The sequence below is a fragment of the Poromitra crassiceps genome (assembly GCF_964638095.1).
Source record: "Poromitra crassiceps genome assembly, chromosome: 10".
In the NCBI taxonomy this organism is placed as follows: domain Eukaryota; kingdom Metazoa; phylum Chordata; class Actinopteri; order Beryciformes; family Melamphaidae; genus Poromitra; species Poromitra crassiceps.
The window spans coordinates 33,091,439-33,116,438 of NC_139631.1; the positions used below are offsets into that span (position 1 = coordinate 33,091,439).

The window sequence follows — 25,000 nt, forward strand, 5'->3', positions numbered from 1 at the left end:
CTTACATTGTTGTCTAATTTCACCTACATGAAATGCTCCAGATAAAACAAAACATTTCTCATTAGCATGTATGATTTATGATGCGACCTGAGGCTATCTTTAGACGACCAAGCGCTAAAAATACACCCAAACAATGAATGTATTTAGCAGAACACGGGCACAAATCCTCTCAGGGAGAACATCTGCTCTGTGGCTTCCTGCTAACTCGGCATGTTAATGTCACATCTGGAGTTTGAATCCCACCTCATCCTATGCTGTGGTGGCCTCATCCTAGCCAGATCCCACCTCATCCTATGCTGTGGTGGCCTCATCCTAGCCAGAACCCACCTCATCCTATGCTGTGGTGGCCTCATCCTAGCCAGAACCCACCTCATCCTATGCTGTGGCCTACCATCCTAACCAGATCCCACCTCATCCTATGCTGTGGTGGCCTCATCCTAGCCAGATCCCACCTCATCCTATGCTGTGGTGGCCTCATCCTAGCCAGAACCCACCTCATCCTATGCTGTGGTGGCCTCATCCTAGCCAGAACCCACCTCATCCTATGCTGTGGCCTACCATCCTAGCCAGTCCCCTGGCTTATTTGGCCTCAAAAAATCGAATGAAATAAAATGCTTGAAATGGGTGGGCCTGCCCACTTTGATTTTGGGCAAAACATAATTGAATCCCATAAAGAGATTGTCTTTCCGCTTTTGCTTCTCCAGGAATGTCAGAAGTTTGTGGATTTGATGAGTTGCTCAGAGACACTTTAGCAGGCTGAATGCTTGCCGATAAATAACAAAGAAGTCTTCCCTGGGTGAACAAAGGTTAAAATCTCTCTACTATAATAAGCCTTTGTTCACATCATAGGCAGAACTCAAGCTTGAGGCAGGCTCAAGCTGAACTGACGCTTAACCGGTCACACCAGGAGCGGTCTCTTTTCCCCAGTGTCTTGCTCGGCGCGCCTTGAACCTGCCCACAACTTCCATTGAATTCATGCCTGGCAGCTTCAAACTTCACGTGTCACACCTGGAAAATAGGACTGAATCGTGAACGATCGCTTCAGCGCGGCTTCAGCGTGGCGTGCGGCTGGTGTGAACGGTCTCACCTGTTAACAAGGACGCCGAAATGAAACTGCGTGGCTTCGGCGTGGCTTCGGCCACTGTGAACGGCCACTAAGGCTTGGCGCGGCGCGCGGCTCGGCTCGGCACGTGGCTAGTCACTCACATTTGATCAACTGTTGAGCAGGGGAAGCGTGCGAGCGGTACGAGCACGCTAAGCGTATGATGCACGTGAGAAATGAGCCCAAATAAAGTGTTAGCAGTGTTAGCAGTGTTATCTCTTACCTGCTGATACATCCTATTTGTGGACGTGTAGTCGGGGTTATAAAGTGTTAGCAGTGTTATCTCTTACCTGTGGTACATCCTATTTGTGCACTCGTAGTCGGGGTTGATGGGGTCCTCATAGCCGATCTCATCGGCCCGTTCACGCTCCTGGTACATGTAGGCCCCGCGCACCAGCTTGGCAGCAAAGCACCACCCCTCGCGCCGAGACAACTCTACATCCATGGTGACGTTGTCATAGGCTTCCTGTGGAGCAACGACGGAGATGAGTCCCTCATTAGCCAGCCAGAAACAAAGTTCATTGGCATCAAATCCTCCAAGTTCAGACACCAAATGTTGCATATTTATGTAGCTGTGCAGAAGACGCGAGATTTTGTTCCGTGCGATGTCAACATATTTCTTTTGAAATTGTTCTTTTATGACACTGCTGGCTTTATTGGAAAATAAGGAGAAAATAAGGAGAGGAGTGAGTGTGTGTGTGTGTGTGTGTGTGTGTGTGTGTGTGTGTGTGTGTGTGTGTGTGTGTGTGTGTGTGTGTGTGTGTGTGTGTGTGTGTGTGTGTGTGTAGGGGTGGGCGGCAGATGGAAGACAGAGGAAGGAGGATTTGAACATCGGACATCATAGTTGCCTGGTTACGCGCCGCAGCCAATGAAGCCAGCAGGACACCCTGAGGGAGCACCCTTGCCCTGAGGGAGCACCCTAAGCCTAACCCTGAGGGAGCACCCTAAGCCTAACCCTGAGGGAGCACCCTAAGCCTAACCCTGAGGGAGCACCCATCAAAAAAGAAAAAAAAGATTTGTAGATACGAAACTAAACTAGAATGACCTCACCGCAGATATATCTATATATATATATATATATGCCTAACCCAACAAGTGAGTAGTCGACATCCGTGTCTGTCCAGACTTTGACGTTTGAGCCAAATGTGAAGAAATTCCGTCAAGGCGTTACTGAGATATCGCGTTAATGAGCCTGAAAATGGCGTTCGTGAGGTCACAGTGACCTTGACGTTTTGACCACCAAAATCTACTCACTTCATCCTTGAGTCAAAATGGACGTTTGAGCCAAATTTGACTAAATTCCGTCAAGGTGTTCCGGAGATATCGCGTTAACGAACATTGGACGGACGGACGGCGGACAACCCGAAACCATAATGCCTCCGGCTGCGGAGGCATAAAAAGTGTGTATCCACAAAATTGGAATCATAATCAGATTTGTACAAAGCCTGCTTACATGGTGTTCACACATTGTTCTATTTGATAAATGTCACTAAATGTCAACACAAAGAAACTCTATTAAGAGCTAATAGGTTATTTACTTAACATGGTGTACAACCTCCCGAGTGAAATGTGACCTCAAATCCCTCTTTGACATTATCCTTCCCACGCTTTGCCTCTGCATTCTCTCTGTGCGTATCAATCATCAGAGTGATTGTCAGAGTGTTGGGGTTGAAGGGTTCTTCTGACCTTGAGGTAGCACTGGTACGTGTTAAAGATGACAGGCTTTCCTCTGTTGTAGATCCTCTGCATCTCCAGCGTCAGTCTGCTGATGGCCGGCTGGAAGTAGGTTTGCTCCGCGTCCACCATCAAGCGAACGCCATTCTCCTCGGCGTGCTGCGACACGCAAGATCCCATTCACTTTGTGTGCTATCAACAGCTAATAGTGTTTCTTATTCTAGTGTTTCTTATTGAAGATATTTATTATAGATTAATGTAAGTTCCATCAACTGTAGGAATGAGTTCATAAAACCTTTCAATATGTAATGTATTTTTCCAAATAATGCTTTAGATTCTTTGCTATGCTTGTGGCTAAATGGTGAGTTAAACTTGTTGACTCGTCAAATCATAATCGTAACCATAATCATAATAATAACACCCTCTCATATACAGTATTATGGCTTTTATACAAGCCAGAAAGACTGACTAGCTCCATGGCTACCACAAACATTTCCATAGCAGCCAATAAAGCCCAGCTTGCCATGTCTTTTGAATTACTGTATCACAATGGATCCATCTTTAACCAATCAATTACATGACATACATTCTGCAATATTAATTTTGGAGTATTATGATGTTAATCATTTCTTACTGGTGAAAAATGTAGGTTAGATGGTTAAATGTGTTCCTCTGTGCGCTTCCATTGTGTTGTTGGAATGCTTGCACCTTGTTGATCTGACAACAACAAGTACAATTGCTACTTGATGTGTGTGGTGTGCACAGTGAATCTGACATCATTTAGTTCAGTTTGGAGACACTGAAGAGCTAGGAACATGATATAAGCATACATTTAGAGTTCTTGTAGTGGATGTGAGAGTATCATTACCTTAGCTAGGACGTCCATGCGCTGTAGCATCCTCTTCATCTGTTTCTCCTCCTCTATAGTGAACGTCTCCAGCAGAGGCTCCAGCTCACCTCTCTGGGAAAACAAGGAGATCAGCCAGCGTCAGATGCTAATGAATGAATGAACATCACAATAGTGTTCCTTACAGGCCCAGTGCCCACCCGAGGCTAGGGCTGTCAACATAGCTTGAGGTTAACTCACACACACACACACTCAAGTCAGGCCTTCCTTAACCGAGGGCCAAGGGCCACTTTTCACTGTGCTTGAGGTTGACTAGATTTTCAGCAGACAAGCAGAAAGTGGCGTTATCTCTTCTCTGGAACACGGCCGCCTTGCTCCAGGCTCAAATTGGGCATAACCCACTTTAGAATTGGCTAAAAGCATCGAGTGGCAGATCAGACCACCTTGACAGGTTTTGGAGCATCAAAAGAAGACAGAAATGTGCACATTTGTGTGTGATTTCTAAAGCTACAGTGACCACCGTCCACTGACCTGGGTCAAGGTGGGCTTGAGGCAGAAGGACCGCAGGCTAAGCAAGTCATTTATGAACATAATACTTGATTTCAGCAGTGGTCAACCTCGTGCTATGCTTCACATTCCAATCAAACAAACAACCAGCTGATTTCATAACTTCAACAAACCTGCATACTCGTGGCCTTTAATGTGATTTTATAAATAGATGTGTTATGATATGTTTTGATATATGATATATATGTTATGATATGTTATGATGTGATATGTTTTGATATATATGATATATGTTGTATGTTATGATATGATGTTTTGATATATGATATGATATATGTTATGATATGTTATGATATGTTTTGATATATGATATGTTATGATATTAGTAACGCTACCCATCATTGTGGTTAAATGCAGAAGCTGCTGTTACTTCAAATCTTCTGCCTGCAGTAAACATCAAATGCAAATGAGAAAAATCTAATTACACATTTCAATCTTTGCTTCCAGTGTGTTTTGGCCTTGGATTTGATCTGAGATGTTTTATCTGGAGATTTTGGGATGTTCTCTTAACAGTATTAATTTTCAGTCAATTAATTACTTTTCTTTCTTTCTTTCTTTCTTTCTTTCTTTCACTGCTTCATGCTACTGACCTCTACGTTTGGGACGACCAGGAGGTCCGATATCTTTGTTCTGTCGTCTATTAGGCCGTTCCAGTCCAGCATGTCAATGGTGCTGGTGGGACAGAGGACATCAAGGCATTGTGGTAACAAAGTATTAATTAGGCTAATTTAACAGTATTCAGTACAATTATTTTTAGTTGCACTGCAGACAGTTTGGCCACTTCGCAGCTATGCAAAACTAGCCAGGTTTTTAAAAAGTTTGAATGATTGAAAATGAAAACAGATAAAATGGTCTGTGTTGAAATGTGCCAAGATTGTTTATTTGGATAAAAGAGCGCCATTCATTAAAAAAGAGAAAAAAACTTGCCCAACGATGCTGTCATCCTACAACTGTGATAATTTAGTCAGAGGAAAACGATTGTTTATATGGCAGCCAGTAATTTTGTTCACAAAATTGCAGGTTTCTTACTCAGTTCGTCTATGAGGGGATGCTACTCCAAAACTGTGGGAAGTGTTGCCAGTCTTAATCCCCCTGTGTCATCATTGTAACATGTGGCAACATGCAGCAGTGAAACTATAGCAAATACTTGTGTAATCTCTTTCACTTTGGTCTTAAAACAAATAATCATAGATAAAGTGAACAATGACTAAGTGACATGTAGGAAATTACAATTTTAGCAGCATGGCCTAAACGAAAATAATGGTTTCATTTCATTCAAACTTCAAGTATCTGTCTATACCTAATATTTATTCTTTATGTAACTGCCGCCAGTACCAATTAAGGCTGCATGATGCTGGCAAAGGAAAAAATCATATTGTGATTTGTTTGTCAAATATTATGAATTGCAATACATTATTTATACTACATAACCATTTTCAGACAATGATTATAATTTGTTTTAATTTCCTTTGAATAAAGTGAAATAGCCATGTTTATATTTATATGTGTTAATAGCCAATTTTCTGTATTTTTCAGTTAATTGTCCAGGTCTAATATTAATCCAAACAAACAAATGATTGGTCTGGAGGTGGCATAAGACTTGCGGTTTATACATTGAAAGTCCTGCTACTGAATGGGGCACGCACGCATGCACGCGCACACACACGCACACACACAGACACAGACACGCACACGCACACGCACACGCACACGCACACACAGACACACGCACGCACGCACGCACACACACACACACACACACACACACACACACACACACACACGCACACACACACACACACACACACACACACACACACACACACACACACACACACACAAACACTAATTAAGTCAGTGTGCATGCTCACTCACCCTGAGGATTCCGGTTTCCTTCCGGTAAACCAGCTATAGAAGTCACCTTTTGCACCCAGTCTGGTCATGAATTCCTAGATTGATCAAGATGCACACAGCATCATGCTCATTATCCTCACGTGTCACATCAAGTGAACAGACGGCTGATGATGACATGAACTGTAACAGGGCGTAGAGATCACGCGAGTGCAAGACGAGCTAGTGTCCTTGCGATAATCAAACACCGTCAACAAACAAACGGCAGAGGAGGAGAAACCACACACCTGCAGCAGAGGAGGAGAAACCACACACCTGCAGCAGAGGAGGAGAAACCACACACCTGCAGCAGAGGAGGAGAAACCACACACCTGCAGCAGAGGAGGAGGAGAAACCACACACCTGCAGCTGCTGTAACTCCAGCCTCTGCTCTAAGGCATCCATGTCATCTTTCCCCTGCTGGGCTGCCAGGAAGGTGAACAAGCGCCTCCACTTCACCAGGACCTCTGAGAACTGGAGCTTTTCGAGAGAGAGAGAGAGAGAGAGAGAGAGAAGGGCAAACATGATAGTCCACCCCGACCAAAACTCCACCACTGACCCTTTAATGACCCCATGTGCCTACCAGGAACTGAGGTCGTCCCAGAGCCGTCATCTTGATGGCAGAAAAGCCGTCCATTGTACTCCCACCTAGGCGTCAAGACATACTTAGTATTAAAATCAATAGTGTGAAGCCAGATGGGAGTAAATGCATGCTTATGAAAGGCGCATAGGGTGCTGCGTGTAATAACAAAAAGGATGGGTTATAGAAATGGACCACAGCATGCATAGGTAGAGGGATCACATGCCATAATATAATTTGAGTCCTACAGTACTCAACTGTAAGACAAAGACAGCGATTACAGGTAATGCTTTGTGTGTTTTCTGACATGTTAGAGTTTATCAGCTTATCAGTAACAGATCAACTGCAAAGCAGTAAAGCTGTTCTGCGCCAGGGTGGCAGCCTGCTAACAATACCGCCCCCATGTGGCAATGTCAGGTTAGCAGCCTGCAGCATTTGCTGGAAAATACCATTATAAACAATCACATGCGTCAGTATCGACTAGCTGAGCGTAAAGTGCCGAAAGCCAAAGACGTCCTCCCGGCTCACCAGACGCTTTGATGCACTTGAGGAAGGTTTCCATATGCTGGTCACACTTGGCCTCGTCGGCGTAGAAATACGTGCGGGCTCCGGTCACTCCCCCGCGACGGTCCCCGAACCGCTTGTGCGCTTTGTACTTCTTCTCTCTGTGGTCCGGGCCTGTGGGGATCCAAACAAATGTGCGTCCCTATATTACTCGTAATTACATCATGTGCTCTGTGCACAAATGACAGCAAAACAAGGCAACTCACCTATATTCTCTTTCTCTGCGGCGGATACGCACGAGCTAAATGAAAAGGAATAACAAAAAGGACAGATGAGTCAATTTGCACATGGATTTGGGCAACGTGACAGTTTTGAGTTGCATCAGAATGACAGCGAACATCTGGTGTCATTATTCACCTTATTCACCACGCCCACTTTTTCTTGTATGGGCAAAGAATACGGTGAATAGACTTCCATTTGGAAAACTGGCTCCCTTTCCGTGAAGCGCTGAGGCAATGGCTGGCCGAGGCCTGTCATGGTGCTGACCCCTCGCTGACCCCAGAATAAGCTGAGCTGAGTCACACTGTCAGCCTGCTGACCTTCTGCAGAGGGCAGTTGTAGTGTCACAAGTACACTGGACCTCTTCCCCCCCTCGTCACAGGACACCAGGGAGCGCATGTACCCGAACAGATGACTAAACACTAAGCATGCTGGACATGGGGATGCTAGGAGGGGTCAGAAGAACAGTGGAGCCAGAGGCAGGAGGGCGTGCCCTCTTCATGTACCGATCCCCCTAAATATGAAATGCCATTTGGTGGGCACTTTCATTGAGGTTACCTGACTGTAACTAGGGTTAATCAACATACTGTATTAGAGCTGCAACGATTAATCGATTAGTTGATCGACAGAAAAATAATCGACAACTATTTTGATAATCGTTTTGAGTATTTTTTTTTAAGTCAAAATTCTCTGATTCCAGCTTCTTAAATGTGAATATTTTCTGGTTTCTTGACTCCTCTATGACAGTAAACTAAATATATTTGGGTTGTGGACAAAACAAGACATTAGAGGATGTCATCTTGGGCTTTGGGAAACGCTGATCGACATTTCATTTTTTTCTGACATTTTCTACACCAAACAACTTAATCGAGAAAATAATCGACAGATTAATCGATAATGAAAATAATCGTTAGTTGCAGCCCTACAACATATCAGGCCGAAGTTAGACTCTTATTCAATTTGGGGCTTGATGGAGGTTCCTCCCAGACCACAGCTCTATACAAACTCTGTAAAACCTGCATTGAATCTTTTGTTTCTTTTGCACCTTGCCTCGGGGGTGACTGGTGAAAAAATAAGTTTGCTGGGAGCTGCATTACAGAAATGTTCGTTTTCCCCCCGTCAAAAATCCATACAGTAGTAGCATGCAAACCCTGACTGTAACCTGGGTGCATACAGCTGTGGCTTAGGTGGCCTATTGGGGAATGAAAGCTGAGTGTGTTTAGTATGCTCTCCACATCAGGCCGCGCAGGACGTCCCCCTGCTGCCCTCCACCTCCTCTCTGCTGCCAGACACTGACTCATGTTTTTCTTATCTTGACAGATTAGTGGAGAGCCTGTCAGAGCCTGCTGTCTGCCATCACGTCAGAGCCTGCTGTCTGCCATCACGCGCTTTGAACCTAGCGTGTGCTCCGGCCTTGTGCTTTGACGCTCTGCGTTTGCCAAACAAAACGCTTTCAGGCTGAAGTTTGATGTATGTCTGGATGGCTGGAAACAGACACCCTTTAGACAAAGTATATCTAAGCTGTGCAGTGATATCATATTACTAGTGGCATGGTATAAAGAAGGCGTTTACTGAGTAGAGCCCCGACCGATACTGGATTTTTGAGGCCGATGCTGATATTACGGTGTAAAAAAAAATCCAATATCGATATATCGCCCGATATTCTTATATTATACACATTATATTACACTATTTTTTGCAGTGATCCCTCAAATATCAAACATTTGACAAAGATATGACTTGACATGACTTGAGATATGTAATGTAAGCAGGATATTTTACAGTTTATCAATAAACTTTATTGTCCAAAATGACATCAATGCAATGAAACAGTAAACTTCACTGGGAATTTAATAATAAATATTATAAATAACTAGAAATACAAAAACCCAAATAGAACAAACATAAAATATAACTTGAGTTAAGAAAAAAGATCAAATATACCCAACATGCTGTCTATAACTTAAAAAATACAAGATAAAAAAAATACGGCCAACATAATAATATAATCGTAATATCGATAATATCGGTGGACCGATATATCGGTCGGGCTCTATTACGGAGGTAAACTAAAAAAGGTAAAAAAAAAAAATCATACCAAATGGCCTGGGAGGTTTATCATCGTATAAGTGTAATAAGAAGATAAATAGTAATACAGCATGTTCTGTCCGACACAAGGTGACATTACAGTCAGCTATATCACTCAGAGTCAACAATGACTGATACTGAAATATAACACCTAACAACAGCCTTGTCATTTCAGCACATGTGACCTCTATTAAATGGATACGCCACTTTTTCGGGAGTTTCGCTCACTTGCCATATCCCCTCCCACATAACCTAGGTACACCATGCCTTTACGCTCACTGTCCGCGCAGTATACAGTGAGCTACAGTCGTGAAGTTAGTAAGTATCGCCATAGAATGGAGGCCAATGGTACACCTGTTCAAAAATAACCAAAAACACAGATCTAATAGTGCCAAAATACATGTTGTGTATGTAGGAGGCAATCTGATGATTAGGAATTTATATATATTGATTAAAAGGTGACGCTGAGGTCAGCTATCTCACTCAGAGTCAACAATGACTGATACCACCTAACAACATTTCAGCACATGTGACCTATTGATAGTATTCTGTTACATCACCACACGGCCATCTTGGTAGGAAAATAACAGGTGATTGAAATCAATTAACAGGTGATTACAATCAAGTGACACAAACAGCCAATGAGCTGTGTGTATTGTAGCGCCATATTGGTAGGAAAATGCTTGTGACATCATGGGAATACTATGAATAGAGAGGCAAAGTGGAACGTCACTTCCTGCTTCAGCACTGTACCAGAGATTTTCATCCGCCATTTATTTTCCCATAGACTTTTCGTAAAATGCTTATAAAATAGTTGTACTTCGTTGAACCAAACGGTTCAGCTAACGCTGTAATCGGGAGAGACCATAGATAGAACATTTCACTCGGACCAAAACAAAAAACAACAACATTGAAAAAATATTTTCTTTAAACCCGCATTTTTTTTAACGTTTTGGTCCCAGTGAAATTTTATGCGATCTCTCCTGTTTCTAAATATATCTGTACCGTTTGGGTTGAACCAGTAAAACTATTTTTATACGCATTTTACGAAATGTGTATGGGAAAATAAATGGCGGATGAAAATCTCTGGTACAGTGCTGAAGCAGGAAGTAGGCGGTCACTTTGCCTCTCTATATTAAACTAGAGCCAGTGTGTGTGAGTGACATAAAAGAATGCCGGCCAGTTGTGCGTGAGGTGAACTATCATCTCTAAAGGGGACTTTAACTCGGACCAGATCCTAATTTGCTCATCATGTGTGGATGAGGTGAAGTAACATGGCCGCTGTCCATAGAGACTCTGCTTGCGTAAGGATTTTCCTCTCATCTATCATCTAACTTCCCATCAGCAAACGGATCAGATGAGCCCTGCCTCGTGTTACTCATGTGACAGGATTCCTCAGGAGGAGTGATAGTTCCTTCCCCAGCCAGCCAATCAGGGAAGATGGGCCTTGACGCAGCAAACCAATCACTTTGGAGTTAGCCGCCCACTTCCTGGTTGTGAAATGAAATCTATTTTTGGCATCAAACAAGAGGAAATCACTCTGCATGGCACCGACTGTACTCCGGCTGGGTGTCAATTTACAAAGACCAGCGAAGAGAATAGGGACGAGGAAAAGGTCTAAGATAGGTTATGGTTCATTCTGATACTGGTATAACTGATTGACTAATTTTCTCAAAACAAATAACCCACTACTCCTCTGAAGTTAAACAGAAGTTCTTAATATCTGCCCAAAATGCATCTTTCTTCTTGCAAAATGCAATGCGACAATATAGACTCAAAAACATGTAAGTCTTTGTAACTGTAATTTTGGAGGAATCTCTCATTATACAGTATGTAATATCCACTGAACTGCATGGTGTACCACAACTTTAGCAGCATTTAGCGGATATTATCGAGAGCTACATCCAATCGGGGTTGCCACTCTTTTGTAATGATAGATTTCAAGCACTTTTCAAGGACACATTATTTCAAAATTACAGGTCAATAATTCACAGAGATATTCACATACCAGTCTCGTAAGCCATCTCATGCTAATTTGTTTCCACTTTCCACCCCAGTTTCCACATCAGAATGAATCATTAACCTCAAAGCAATCTTGAAATCTTCAGCATTTCTGCTTGTAGCCTACGCGGACAGTGATATTGTAGATAGGAAGAACGTGTATCAAGCTTGGCCCGGCAATTTTGAGATGACGCACGAGGCTCAAAATCAGAGATTCCGGTATTCAATCACTTTTAAGGACCTCTTTATAAATCCAAGTACTTTCAAGAACTTGATTTTCTGTCCAATAAGTGCAACAATAAAATAAGTGAACATTCCTCAAGCATGGGTAGGATAGGATCAGAAGCCAGATATGTGTAGTTTAGCGATCTATCCACCTTATTTTTGAATGCCCCACTGTAAAAAAGAATCGTGGGTACAAGGTCCGGTTTAACGTGACTCATTGTTGCCGCTTGCCATTTCCTTTGTTATACTCTGGCTGCAGACCCGAATTATAAACCGGAAGCTGGAGTCCGTTATAAAAGTTATAAATATAGTCACGTTATAAACAACTAACCAACGCTGGAGGTCCGTATGGAAACTCGAAATGTGTGTTACTCGAAATGGTTAAAAGTTAAATCAATTTGGTGGCGTTTTACTGCCATGTAACATAGCTAGCTAGCCGCTAACATTAGCCACAGTTAATAGCCGACTACCCACAATGCATTACGTTATCCCAGCACCCGAACGACACGGCTGTAGAGCAGAATGGCTCTGCTGTAAAAGGGTAAAATCCTCATAGACGTTTTTTTTGTCGGGGGCTGGGGGGTTATCTAAATTGGTTACACCGGAAATAGAACCCATAGTTAACGTAAGGCAAAATGGCCGCCAAAAATAAGGTGGATTGACGGTTTTCACCAGAGCGCAACCCCACAGCACTTCCTTTTTCTCAGCATTCGGCAAACTGCAGAAATATTCACTCAACACCGTTACTTTTGTTTTCGCTGCTCAGCTGTATAGACGGTTTTCACGGAATGGTCAGTCCTGCACTTGAATGTTTTTTTTTGCTTTTATGTCCATAGCAAACACTGCAACAGGAAGTGAGCGGGGGTTCAATTTAGAATGTTTTTGTTGTCAAGTTAAAACCGTCTATACAAGCACAAAAGTGCTATGATATGAATCAAGAAAAGTAAAGTAAGAACACCCCTCCTAGCAGTTATGTTAGATCGATAAGCAACCGTAAGTGTAATAACATCACATCACATTTTCATATTATGGTCTTACTCCATCTCTTTCTGCTCCGCCTCCTCCTGGCTGATGTCCTCCTCCACGCTGTAGTCCAGCACCGCGCCCACGCCGAACGCCTGGTTCTTCTGCAGCAGCGGCCGGATGGCCTTGTGGTCCTCCCCGGCCACAAACTGGCCGTAAAACGTCATCTTCATCGCCTGCTCAAAGGCCCTCTGGCCCAGGACCTTCTTACCTAGATCCATTATCTGAAGGGAACAGAGAGGAGTACGGTACAATCAAAGCTCCTTTTTTTGACAGGTAGATTATTGTGCCTGGACTAACATCTCTTGTTCTCTCAACCTCTTTGGATTGTGAGTGTTGATGCAGGTGAACAGATAAACAGGTTCTGACTCTAATGGAGATGCTGGGTAAGCCGAAAACCTTAAACTCAATAAATTAAGCATATACGGTAATTGAAGCAGGGTGTTTAAAGGTGTGATGATAATTGAATACTAATTGAAAGTAATTTGAACGAATCCAAACTGTGTCTTTCCTTTGGGTTGGTCGATGTAAAGTGACTCAGAGACTGACACACACACACACACACACACACACACACACACACACACACACACACACACACACACACACACACACACACACAAAAGGGGGGGGGGGACTTTACAGCACCACCCAAGGCCAGAGTGATGATTAATTTGGTGTAGCTACATATTTTCACAACTATATAGACTTTGATTTTGTTGATTGTAGGAAGTGTTGAGAAGTGGAAGGAGGAAGTGAGAGAAAAACCGCAGCGCTCTCACACCAAGGTCATTGAGCACCAGTGCATCATCGTGTCCTTCATGAATGAATGAAAAGTGTGGCGTGTTGCCTGTCCAATTATGCTGTGCATTACAATACTGTACAAACAAGGCAGCAGCACGGTATCAGTGTGTGAAGATAACACTCTCACACATGGGAGGCGGGGGGGGGGGGGGGCAGCCATGCTGCTCTGTCAGAGGGACATACCTGAAATAGAACAGGTGGTTGTAATGTGAGAGAGGGTGTGAGAGGTGCACATTTTGCTGCGGGAACAGTTATCAGGTTCAGACTGGAATACATACATTATATAGGCCCTGAGTCAGGTTATAAAAAGAGTTCACCTTGAAAACAACTTAGAAGTGCCCCAAGTTACACGCCTAACGCAGCGGTTCTCAAAGTGGGGTCTGGGGACCCCCAGGGGTCACCAGCAAAATGTATTTTCACTATAATTACAGCCATAAGTAACACAATGACAGAATTATGTATGGAGTATTTTGCTCATACACTTTCTGTAATAAAACATCTATAAAAGCAAAACATCTTCAAATGGGGGTCCGTGGTCTTATTTGGGTCAGTTTAGGGGTCATTGGCCTAATGTAGCCTACATCTTATTATGAATAAAAGCTCTGACACTATAGGGCCCATTCATGGCTAGCGTTTGCAGGATTATCAGTATGAAGTATTGCGTAACATAGTGCGTAGTACAGTGATGGAGGCTGGTCATCTGACACCTGTCTCGTTACTTGAGCTGGACCTTTTCCCCGCCTGTTTATCATTTTCAGTGCATGTTTTCAACTGCTTGGTCCACTTTCGCCTAATGTATAATTATTGTGAAGCCATCATGTTTAACAGCCCGTGAAAGTACCAGGAAATAAACAATAGCCTATTTGGCTGCACCGTTAGCTAACGTACAGTTTACCTCTTTATTCTTCTCCACCAGGAAGTCATAGGAGCAGAGTTTGAACACCACCAAACTCCTCAGCAGCTCTAGTGAGTCTTTGCTCTTGTAAGCCTCCTGGGTCTGCTCAAAGTCTACGAAGATCTCTCCTCTCTCCCGGGCCGACTCCTCCGCCCGCGCCGCCGACGCACCGAGGGCATCGCCCGGGTCCCGCTCCGCCCGGGCCCGGGGCTCGGCCGAGCTGGCAGAGGTCGAGGAGGACGAGTGGAGTCTCCGGCTGCTGCAAAGTACGTTTAACCGTTTAAAAGGAATGTCCGCGCCTGCCCGAGACAGGGCTGGCACGGCTTTGATAGAAAACATGAGCCTGGAGCTAGGCTAGATACCGGAGGTTGGCTGAAGTTACACACTAGTATCCACACGGCTGGACTAGCTGGTGCGTGCGTGCGTATGACTGTATGTAAACAAGAGCCAGGCGCACTGCCCAAAGTTGAGTCAAATTAGCATCGTTTGGTTGGTGGACAGCTCCGTGACGCAAATCTTTTGTTTACTGTCGAACAGCGAAGTGTGTGGTCAGTGGTGGTGTGACCATAGCAGGGTGTGACCGAATTGCTTCTTGTGGGGAAAGAATATTTCACCATTTCTGACAGCAACAAGCACTCTCAGATTTCCGTTACACCGATTTGGTGACCCTGTCTCATCTCACTCCCCATAAAAAATAACAACAACAACAACAACAACAACAACAACAACAACAACAACAACAACAACAACAACAATAATAATAATAATAATAATAAACCACTCTTCGATTACCCATTTTAGCTCCGCTGTATAGATTATTTTAGATATTCTGCTGTGAGAAAACATTTTGACTAACACAGGCGCAAGACTGCGCAATGTGCATGCCATTTGCCCTGGGTGTCACCGCCATGAACCTGCTGTGACCAATTAAGCACACTGTAAAGTCACGCTAATTCTCTCTAGGGTTTATTCCACAACTGTTATCAGTTTTGCATGTGTCTGTGAAAGGTGTGCCAATGAATGTAGCTATTCAGACGATTCAGACCTGTGCCAGCGCAAGTTCAGTCGTGTTAACAGATGGGGGCGCCATTGTCCCGCATGAAGGTCCTTGGGTGTGTGTTGTCCTCCTAACACCCACACACACAATGCCGACCATCACTTTACAAACCCCCACATTTGGTGAAATTATTCAAAATTTTCATCTTAAAAAAGTTTGTTAAAAAATTAATACTTAGCCTATTGCAAAATAAATTTAGGAATGTCAATGTTGAATTGCAATGATGGTACTTGTGCAGCTGGTGGTGATATGGATGATATGATGATGATGATGGTGATGGTGATGATGATGATGATGATGATGATGATGATGATGATGATGATTTCATTAGATAAAAATGGAAATGCATTTTATTCTAAGCCTATACGTCACGTCACGTATTTGTTTGATGTGGCAAATTAAATGACTTGTTATGGTAGCCTTTTTTCTTTTCTTTTTCTTTTTTTTTTACCAAGGCCATTAAAACAGACCCCTGTTGCACTCGACTCAGGCCTGTACAAAGTTGGTGGCGCACGGATGGCGCACAAAGCCAATGATAGAGTAACAAATCAGGAATTTCTCCCTCCTGCCACTCCTGAGAGCGCAACAGAGGACAAAAGTTACGGATTAAACTCTCCTGTGAGAACCTACAAAGGAAAGGGGAAAATAATTTGCTTTCACTTTTCTCCCCAAAGGTTTTCATTAACCCACACGCCTCCCATGCGCAGCGAGGACATTTGTGGCGAATAAGTTGTTTTTATTTCATTATGGAATGTCTGGACCCATCAGCTTTGCATCATGGCGTTTTTCTTTAAAAGCTTTTCATGGGGATTAACGGCGCACTGACGGAAAGACATCCATCGTGAAGACCCTGATTTGCAAGTTTTAGTTGGTTTTATAACTTTTCTTCTTCTTGGAGCCGTGCTCTTGGGATTGCTACACTTTTTTCAGCTGTTGCGTTCGTCGATGGCGTATAGATGGTAGCTTTTCTTTCTACTCTTTTTTTGGATAACGATTAAATATTTATTTGTAAAGCCAGTACAATTATCAACAAATACTAACGGTATTCTTGGATTATGTGCGTGAAACAACCCGAAGCGGTCGAAGCACAGTGAGAACTTTTGGAGAGGAGACATGCGGATCAAAAAAGGCGTCTAGAAGGATGCTGCTGTTTGTACGATGGAATTGAAGAACTCTGTTGCTGTTGTTGCGCTGGTTTGTCTATTTGTTTGCTCCAGTTTCAGCCAAGAACTCAATCCTAAAGGCAGGAATGTGTGCAAAGTACCAGGGTAAGCACTGCGCATCCAGCATACAGCGCATACAGCATTATACACTGCAAAAACAACACTTGTATCAAGTCATTTAATCTAGTATTGACACTTATTAAACGCATCTTAATACAAATGAAAAAGTCTGTCAGTGGAGTTGGGCAATTTCACTCGTTTCCAATGCAAATTAAGTTTAATTTCCTTGAAAGCATGCGACTGATTCATCCTCGTTTCAAAATGAATAATGTTTAAAATAGGCAAAGTGAAACTGGATTGGAATAAGTGTGATTATCTCACCCCACTGGCACAATGTTTTCACCCGTTTACAGAAAAGGATCAGATTAAATGTGAATGTGAGACACAATAACTAGCTATGTGGGCATTTACTTTTCTTTTTTGCAGAATAATGAGCAGCTCTAACAGAGTCACAACTGATTTAAAGCATGGATTTTGCTCTCAGAGTATTTATTTTGACTCAGTTTCACGTCAAAAAGCCTTAGCAGCACTGTTTCACCCCATGCATTAGGCTGTTCTACTTTGAAAGCTTTCTTTTTCTTCATAATAACTAGTCCACTCAGTAGGAGGAGTCCATTGAAGAAAGCAGCCATCCAGATGTGTGCATCTGGAGCTCGCTGTGTTTACATTGCTCTGTAGGGGGCGCTGTCATTTACCTGCAAGGCACTCGTGGCATCTGCTGATAACCCCAACCACATACTACAGTAGGCATTACAGTTCATAGTGCACTTAAACATGAGTAGGGGAGTTTTGGGGAAACCAATGGGATGTTGTGATGCTAGAGACATAGCATCTGCGTGTCAGAATCATATAGAATATAGAATCATCATACTGGACTGTTTTTGCCTTAAATCGATGATTCACTTTATAGCAGAAGTCACAGATTATAATCCATGAACACCTCAATTTGTGGAGCTGCTGCACTGACACTTAATAGGAGGAGAGACTGGCTTTTAACACACTGTGACAGCAGCATCCATATTTTTGTTTTGCAGTACGGTAGTTACTTAAGCTCAAATAGGTGGCGGGAAAAACCTGAAACAAAAATGTATTCCAGGAGTCAAATCCAGTCTTCCAAGCAGTTTACTTCCAAAACGCCTTTCTTGATGACCACATACAGATTACAGCCTTTGGCTCTTTGGTTAGCAGTGGTCAAAGACAAACCTTTGTGTGCGCAATCGCTGACTGAGGTGTCCCAGGCTGTTGGAGTATAGGCTAACACACAATTGTGGAATTGGCGGCGGACCAAAACCACTGGTTCTGTTGTAAGTCTTTCTGCGCATTAGGCCGACACGCTATGACAGATTTATGATAGAAATCATGCGCTCATTACATGTGAAAGTATCTCATGTTTCTTGGACCGTAGTCCAGTCGACCTCACTGACACACTGCGGAGGAACAGACTAAAACCAGGGGAATTTGTTGTGTGGTTAAAAGCCGGAGAGTTCCTGGAGCAAAAAGTACAAATAGTTGATTTTAAGACTAAAGAGGCACATTTTTCAGTGCAGTCAGACTGAAACGTAAAGCAATCGAGAGCTGCTCTTCCGAGCTCAAGTTGTGCTCTCCTCCCATACGATCCAGCGACTTTGTTTCATTGCAATGCCGATGTTGCCATCATTTACCAGCCTATATAGATTTATAACCTCTACGTAGCGCTTTGTGAAGCTTTCATTGTGATAAACTATCCTCCACTGCAGGTTTGACACTTTGCCCTCTTCAATATTCATGGATCATTGCAGCAAGCTTTCCACTCACCACTCGCTTTTTTTCTTCTTCTTGTTTTGTTTTTTTACCATTATGTTAGATCTTTTTTTAGACTTGATTCATATGATGAATTGAAGGAAGTAGTTCTGCATTTAACATCACTAGTCAGCCTTTCCTATTTGTGTCCTCACGTTACCAAATCAACCACTGAATCAAGGGGAGCTGACAAACTCTTGCTATGTCAAGGTCTTCGACACTCATTGTTTATCACAATCCAGCGTGCCATAAGGCCTGTCTGGGAAAGTGAGAAGTTGTTATCCAATGTGATGTGTTCAGCGTTGATGCAGAGAAATGTGTTTTTGAATGAACCACCGGCCACTGCAAGAATACAATCTTTCTTCCCCGGCGCTGACGTGGATTGGCTGCGTGTTAAAAGGTCAAGCAGGGTCAACTCTATACACGTTGACTGGAGTCTGTCAAGATTAGGAGCAGCAGATGTGTCTGTGGCACTTTAAATTGGGGATGGTGTGATATATAGAAATTCAGTATATCACAATATAAAAAAGCGACAATACATATCGCGCGGGGCAGAAGAAATAATCTTAATATTAACTGTAATTAAATTAATTTTATTCTGCTGTAGTCATCACAAATGAGACGGCTTTAGCCATCACAATTTCACAAGCTCTCCGTCCAAATTCTATTAATTACATTTTGCGATGACATTTTAAAATTGTTTACACTCTGGCAAGCCAATGCCATTGCTGCACACATTGTGTGGCTCAGAAATCAACATAATTACGCATCGTCAGACTCTGTGGTCTTTTAACTGTCATATTTATGACATCATATCATGTTTGTATTGAACCTTGAACCCACATGGAATCGCATCGTGACATAAGCATATCGTCCCATCGCGAATGTGAATATATTGTGGTCAAAACATATTGAAATCCTCTCCCCTTTGTAAATATATTGTGGTAAATATATTGGAATCCTCTCCCTTTCATAACAAGTCTTCAGCCAAAAAGCATTCCGAGGTTAGGGAGCGTGATCTCCACCACGCGCCTGGTTTGGCAGGATAAAAAACGGTGTGTTGCTCGCTGCTCATTGACTGAAGGCGGACTGCCATCTTCAAACACTTTGGGGGGGGGGAAGCGAACGTGTTGCGGGGCCCCGCCAGAGGTCACCGGCGTGGGAGGAAGAGGAGACACATCCGTCCTTTCCTGACAGACTTAAAACTTGGCTGCAAAAACCTCCTCTCTGAATACTCACTCCTCCTCCTCCTCCTCCTCTAGAGCGCTATAGGTTTCACCAGCTAATCACACACCCCCAAACAACTGTCTGCATGTGCCTGCTGCTCAGCCAGGCAGGCATCATCTCCCCGGCCGGTTCACATTTCAAAAGGCCGCCCGCTCTCTTAACTCTTGGATGCTGCCAAACCGGGCGAGGTTAGGGGGTTAAGGGGGCTTTGAGTGCATGTGTTTAGTGCATGTGAATGACCCATATTCATGTCATTATACACGCATGTGCTAAGCATATGTACTAACAATGCCCCACATACTTCTGGAGCAATCGGCATCAGCCACATCAACGAGAGTACTAGAAGCATCTCTTGAGTTGGTCTGGTGGTGTGTACGGTGTGTTTAGCTTTGCTATCTGTTTGTTTTACTGTATGTGTTGTTAGCCTGTTAGCCAGCTGCGCTATCCTCTTTCCTAACTGACTCGTTTTTATTTTCACACACACAACTTCTCTTCCAGGTCACCAGGATTTGTGTGCTGCACTGGATGGGGGCAGCTAGGGGACGAATGCCTGACAGGTGTGTATCCCTACAGAGCGCTACATGTCATATACTGTCTCTACAGAGCGCTACATGTCATATACTGTCTCTACAGAGCGCTACATGTCATATACTGTCTCTACAGAGCACTACTACATGTCATATACTGTCTCTACAGAGCACTACTACATGTCATATACTGTCTCTACAGAGCGCTACATGTCATATACTGTCTCTACAGAGCACTACTACATGTCATATACTGTCTCTACAGAGCACTACTACATGTCATATACTGTCTCTACAGAGCGCTACATGTCATATACTGTCTCTACAGAGCACTTCTACATGTCATATACAGTCTCTACAGAGCACTACTACATGTCATATACTGTCTCTACAGAGCGCTACATGTTATATACTGTCTCTACAGAGCACTACTACATGTTATATACTGTCTCTACAGAGCGCTACATGTCATATACTGTCTCTACAGAGCACTTCTACATGTCATATACTGTCTCTACAGAGCGCTACACGTCATATACTGTCTCTACAGAGCATTACATGTCATATACTGTCTTTAGAGAGCGCTACATGTCATATACTGTCTCTACAGAGCGCTACATGTCATATATGGTCTCTATAGAGTGCTACATGTCATATACTGTCTCTATAGAGTGCTACACGTCATATACTGTCTCTACAGAGCGCTACATTTCATATACTATCTCTACAGAGCGCTACATGTCATATACTGTCTCTACAGAGCGCTACATGTCATATACTGTCTCTATAGAGCGCTACATTTCATATACTGTCTCTATAGAGTGCTACACATCATATACTGTCTCTACAGAGCGCTACATTTCATATACTATCTCTATAGAGTGCTACATGTCATATACTGTCTCTATAGAGTGCTACATGTCATATACTGTCTCTACAGAGCGCTACATGTCATATACTGTCTCTACAGAGCGCTACATGTCATATACTGTCTCTACAGAGTGCTACATGTCATATACTGTCTCTACAGAGTGCTACATTTCATATACTATCTCTACATACTGCTACATGTCATATACTGTCTCTATAGAGTGCTACATGTCATATACTGTCTCTACAGAGCGCTACATGTCATATACTGTCTCTCCAGAGCGCTACATTTCATATACTGTCTCTACAGAGCGCTACATGTCATATACTGGTCATATACTGTCTCTACAGAGTGCTACATGTCATATACTGTCTCTACAGAGTGCTACATGTCATATACTGTCTCTACAGAGCACTACTACATGTCATATACTGTCTCTACAGAGTGCTACATGTCATATACTGTCTCTACAGAGCGCTACATGTCATATACTGTCTCTACAGAGCTCTACATGTCATATACTGTCTCTATAGAGCTCTACATGTCATATACTGTCTCTACAGAGCTCTACATGTCATATACTGTCTCTATAGAGTGCTACATGTCATATACTGTCTCTACAGAGCGCTACACGTCATATACTGTCTCTACAGAGTGCTACATGTCATATACTGTCTCTATAGAGTGCTACATGTCATATACTGTCTCTATAGAGTGCTACATGTCATATACTGTCTCTATAGAGCTCTACATGTCATATACTGTCTCTACAGAGCGCTACATGTCATATACTGTCTCTACAGAGCGCTACATGTCATATACTGTCTCTACAGAGCGCTACACGTCATATACTGTCTCTACAGAGTGCTACATGTCATATACTGTCTCTACAGAGCGCTACATGTCATATACTGTCTCTACAGAGCGCTACATGTCATATACTGTCTCTACAGAGCGCTACATGTCATACTGTCTCTACAGAGCGCTACTACATGTCATACTGTCTCTACATAGCGCTACATGTCATATAGACCAGAACTGCACCGCGTCATCGCACTGCACCGCGCCCCTTTTTGGCGGAATGCGGAAATCCTCTTCGACTCAGGCTGAACGGACATGACGACAGACCAGTCAACCTTAATTTATTCATATATCTCGACCGTTCAGGTTCGGGCAAAGTCGCAAAATAATTAGTAGACATGTTTATCAAACCAAAAAAACACTTGAACCCGAAATGAATGAATTGGTATTTTGTCTATGCTAGCTAAAAACACGGCAAAAATACCATCACAACAACGCTATTCATTCTTTCTATCCCCCAAAAAGGGGCGCGGCCTTGACGCTTTGGATGTGCAGGTCTGGTCTATACTGTCTCTACAGAGTGCTACTACATGTCATACAGTATACTGTCTCTTGCCTAATATGTGAGCCAGTTAATTAATGTAGCATGTCCTTGTTCACCCCAGCTCTCTGTGAAGGCAACTTTACCTGCAAGGAAAACGAGGTGTGTGTCAGGCCCAATGAATGTCGCTGTCGCCATGGATATTTTGGAGCTAGCTGTGATACCAGTAAGGGATTTTTTTGTTTCTTTTTTCTGTCACTTCTAACCTTTTATAATGTTTGCCTTTCGCCTATTGTGTTTAAAGGTCAAGTAAATAGCACTTATCTTGTTAAAATTGTCAAAGCTCCTTTTCTAAAACAAGAGGTAAACTGAAATGTTCTGCACTAGGGGTGTTTTAGGAGATGTGAGACATTTGTGTTTGTTGATTACAGCACTGTCTTTTTTACAGAGTGCCCGGCCCAGTTCTGGGGTCCTGACTGCAAGGGGAAGTGTACATGTTACCCCAACGGCCAGTGTGACGACCTGACAGGCGATTGTACCTGCAACCACAACCGCTGGGGACCGAACTGCGAAAATGCCTGCTTATGCCAAAAGGGCAAATGTGACCAGGACACGGGCAAATGCACGTGCCACCCTGGCGTCTGGGGACCCCAGTGCAACAACAACTGCTACTGCAGCCTCAACTCGCTGTGCGACACCATGACGGGCCGGTGCCTCTGCAGCCCCGGCTATATGGGGCGCAACTGTGGGATCCAATGCAACTGTAACAACTCGCCGTGCGACCAGTACCAGGGACGCTGCCAGTGCCGGGAGAGGCTGTGGGGCCAGCGGTGCGAACGCTACTGTCAGTGCATCCACGGCAAGTGCAACCCAGCGGACGGCTCGTGTACCTGCACACCGGGCTACCGCGGGAAGTTCTGCAGGGAACCGTGTCCTGCCGGGTTCTATGGACAAAACTGCAGGAACAGGTGTGAGAAAAAAACCTCAGCGGAGAGCAAATGTACCGTTTCAAAAGGGCCGGAAACATGCAGTTTTACAGATGCCTAATGCGGTCCAGTTGCCTTGTCCGATCCGTATTACGATGTGGTTTTGTGGTTTTGATAGGAAATAAGATTTGATGTATGCTGCAGCTGATAACCCTTTAAATATGTGAACACGTTACTCAGTGGAGCGATATTAAAGTGAGATTTGGGAATGGGTCTTTGCGTTATCCCACAATCATCAGCCAACATGTTAAAGCAATTCAGGTTAAGTGCTTTACCTTCCGTGGACGGCACTGTTCTCATGATCGAGTTGCCGGAGAGCAAAGAAAAACATGCTTAGAACATGCTTATCTCCTTCTCTCGCTATGTGATAGAGCTGAATAATTCATTGAAGCTTCTGCAATTTCCAAATTGCAGAGGCTGCAAATTAATTGCTTAAGAGAGAGAGGTCTACAAAATGCATTTCTATACTTCTAAACAAGGTGTTTTAGAGCTGTGGGTAATCGTTGGTCCATGAATCAAGGACAATGTTGGTGAAAAATCTTCATCATACTCAAACTCAGTAAATTCTGCACACTGGCATCTATTTTTTTTTACCTTTATTTAAACAATTTTAAAGTGGTAAAAAATGACAAGAAAAACTGGTGGTGATATGGATTACACGTGATGATATGAGCAAACAACAAATCAGAGCTGAAAATCACTGAAATGTGAAAATACTGGCGTTTCGGTTTATGTTTCAGATTCTTGCTTTCAAAACATACAAATGAGATTGCCAATTTCAAATGAAACAAGACTCAATCTTCCCTGGCGGACGCTATAGGTGTGGACACTGCAAGGGCCAGCAGCCCTGCAAGGTGACAGAGGGACGCTGCGTGACCTGCGACAGAGGCTGGAACGGGACGCGGTGCGATCAGCTCTGCTCCAAGGGCTTCTTTGGCGAAAGCTGCCAGGAGGTGTGTCCCACCTGTAAAGACGGTCACCACTGCGACCCCATCCACGGCAAGTGCTCTCACTGCAACCCCGGCTGGATCGGGGACAGGTAAGAAAACACGCACATATAGGGAATAGGCTTATACGACCACAATACAATGTAATACATAGAAGTGACCACTAAGTCTGACTGCGCAGAATTATGTTTATTTCCGAGCCACAAATCTTTCTAGCAATGGCATTGAACACTACTAAGCACTCAACCCCCACCACCACCACCACCCCCCATATTCCCTGAGCACAGCCAGCTCGACAATAGGCACCAAACCTCCCTTTTCTGAGTGTAAGTTGCATTATATATTTGCACTGCACTTTAGATTTTTTTTGTGATTTTGTCTTTCTTTTGTCTTTGATTTTGTGACCGCTACGCTGCATACTTATACTAGGTAAAATTCCACATATGTGATCTACTGTGGCAATAAAAGATGATTCTGATTTTGATAGAATGCAAGCCATTTTAAAAACACCATTACAAAGTGAAAATAACAATCAACGTCAGTGGAGAGTTTGTGAAATTGT

The 25,000-nt window shown here is 43.4% G+C and overlaps 2 protein-coding genes across 2 annotated transcripts in view; one reads left to right on the top strand and one right to left on the bottom strand.

Moving 5' to 3' along the window:
* The window catches only part of prodhb (proline dehydrogenase (oxidase) 1b), a gene marked incomplete at both ends in the record, with an annotated part of 17,909 nt that extends 3,091 nt beyond the window's left edge, over positions 1–14,818 (bottom strand). The window contains 11 exons of the mRNA XM_083644898.1: positions 1,393–1,568; positions 2,789–2,935; positions 3,645–3,737; positions 4,781–4,862; positions 6,066–6,139; positions 6,444–6,560; positions 6,664–6,728; positions 7,189–7,338; positions 7,431–7,465; positions 12,796–13,004; positions 14,480–14,818. Coding sequence (XP_083501024.1) covers positions 1,393–1,568; positions 2,789–2,935; positions 3,645–3,737; positions 4,781–4,862; positions 6,066–6,139; positions 6,444–6,560; positions 6,664–6,728; positions 7,189–7,338; positions 7,431–7,465; positions 12,796–13,004; positions 14,480–14,818 — 1,487 coding nt within the window. The remainder of the gene's footprint in view (positions 1–1,392; positions 1,569–2,788; positions 2,936–3,644; positions 3,738–4,780; positions 4,863–6,065; positions 6,140–6,443; positions 6,561–6,663; positions 6,729–7,188; positions 7,339–7,430; positions 7,466–12,795; positions 13,005–14,479) is intronic.
* A 1,876-nt stretch (positions 14,819–16,694) lies between these two features.
* The window catches only part of scarf2 (scavenger receptor class F, member 2), a gene marked incomplete at its 5' end in the record, with an annotated part of 27,658 nt that continues 19,352 nt past the window's right edge, over positions 16,695–25,000 (top strand). Inside the window, 5 exons of the mRNA XM_083644191.1 lie at positions 16,695–16,804; positions 20,264–20,322; positions 22,630–22,731; positions 22,954–23,473; positions 24,312–24,530. Coding sequence (XP_083500317.1) covers positions 16,695–16,804; positions 20,264–20,322; positions 22,630–22,731; positions 22,954–23,473; positions 24,312–24,530 — 1,010 coding nt within the window. The remainder of the gene's footprint in view (positions 16,805–20,263; positions 20,323–22,629; positions 22,732–22,953; positions 23,474–24,311; positions 24,531–25,000) is intronic.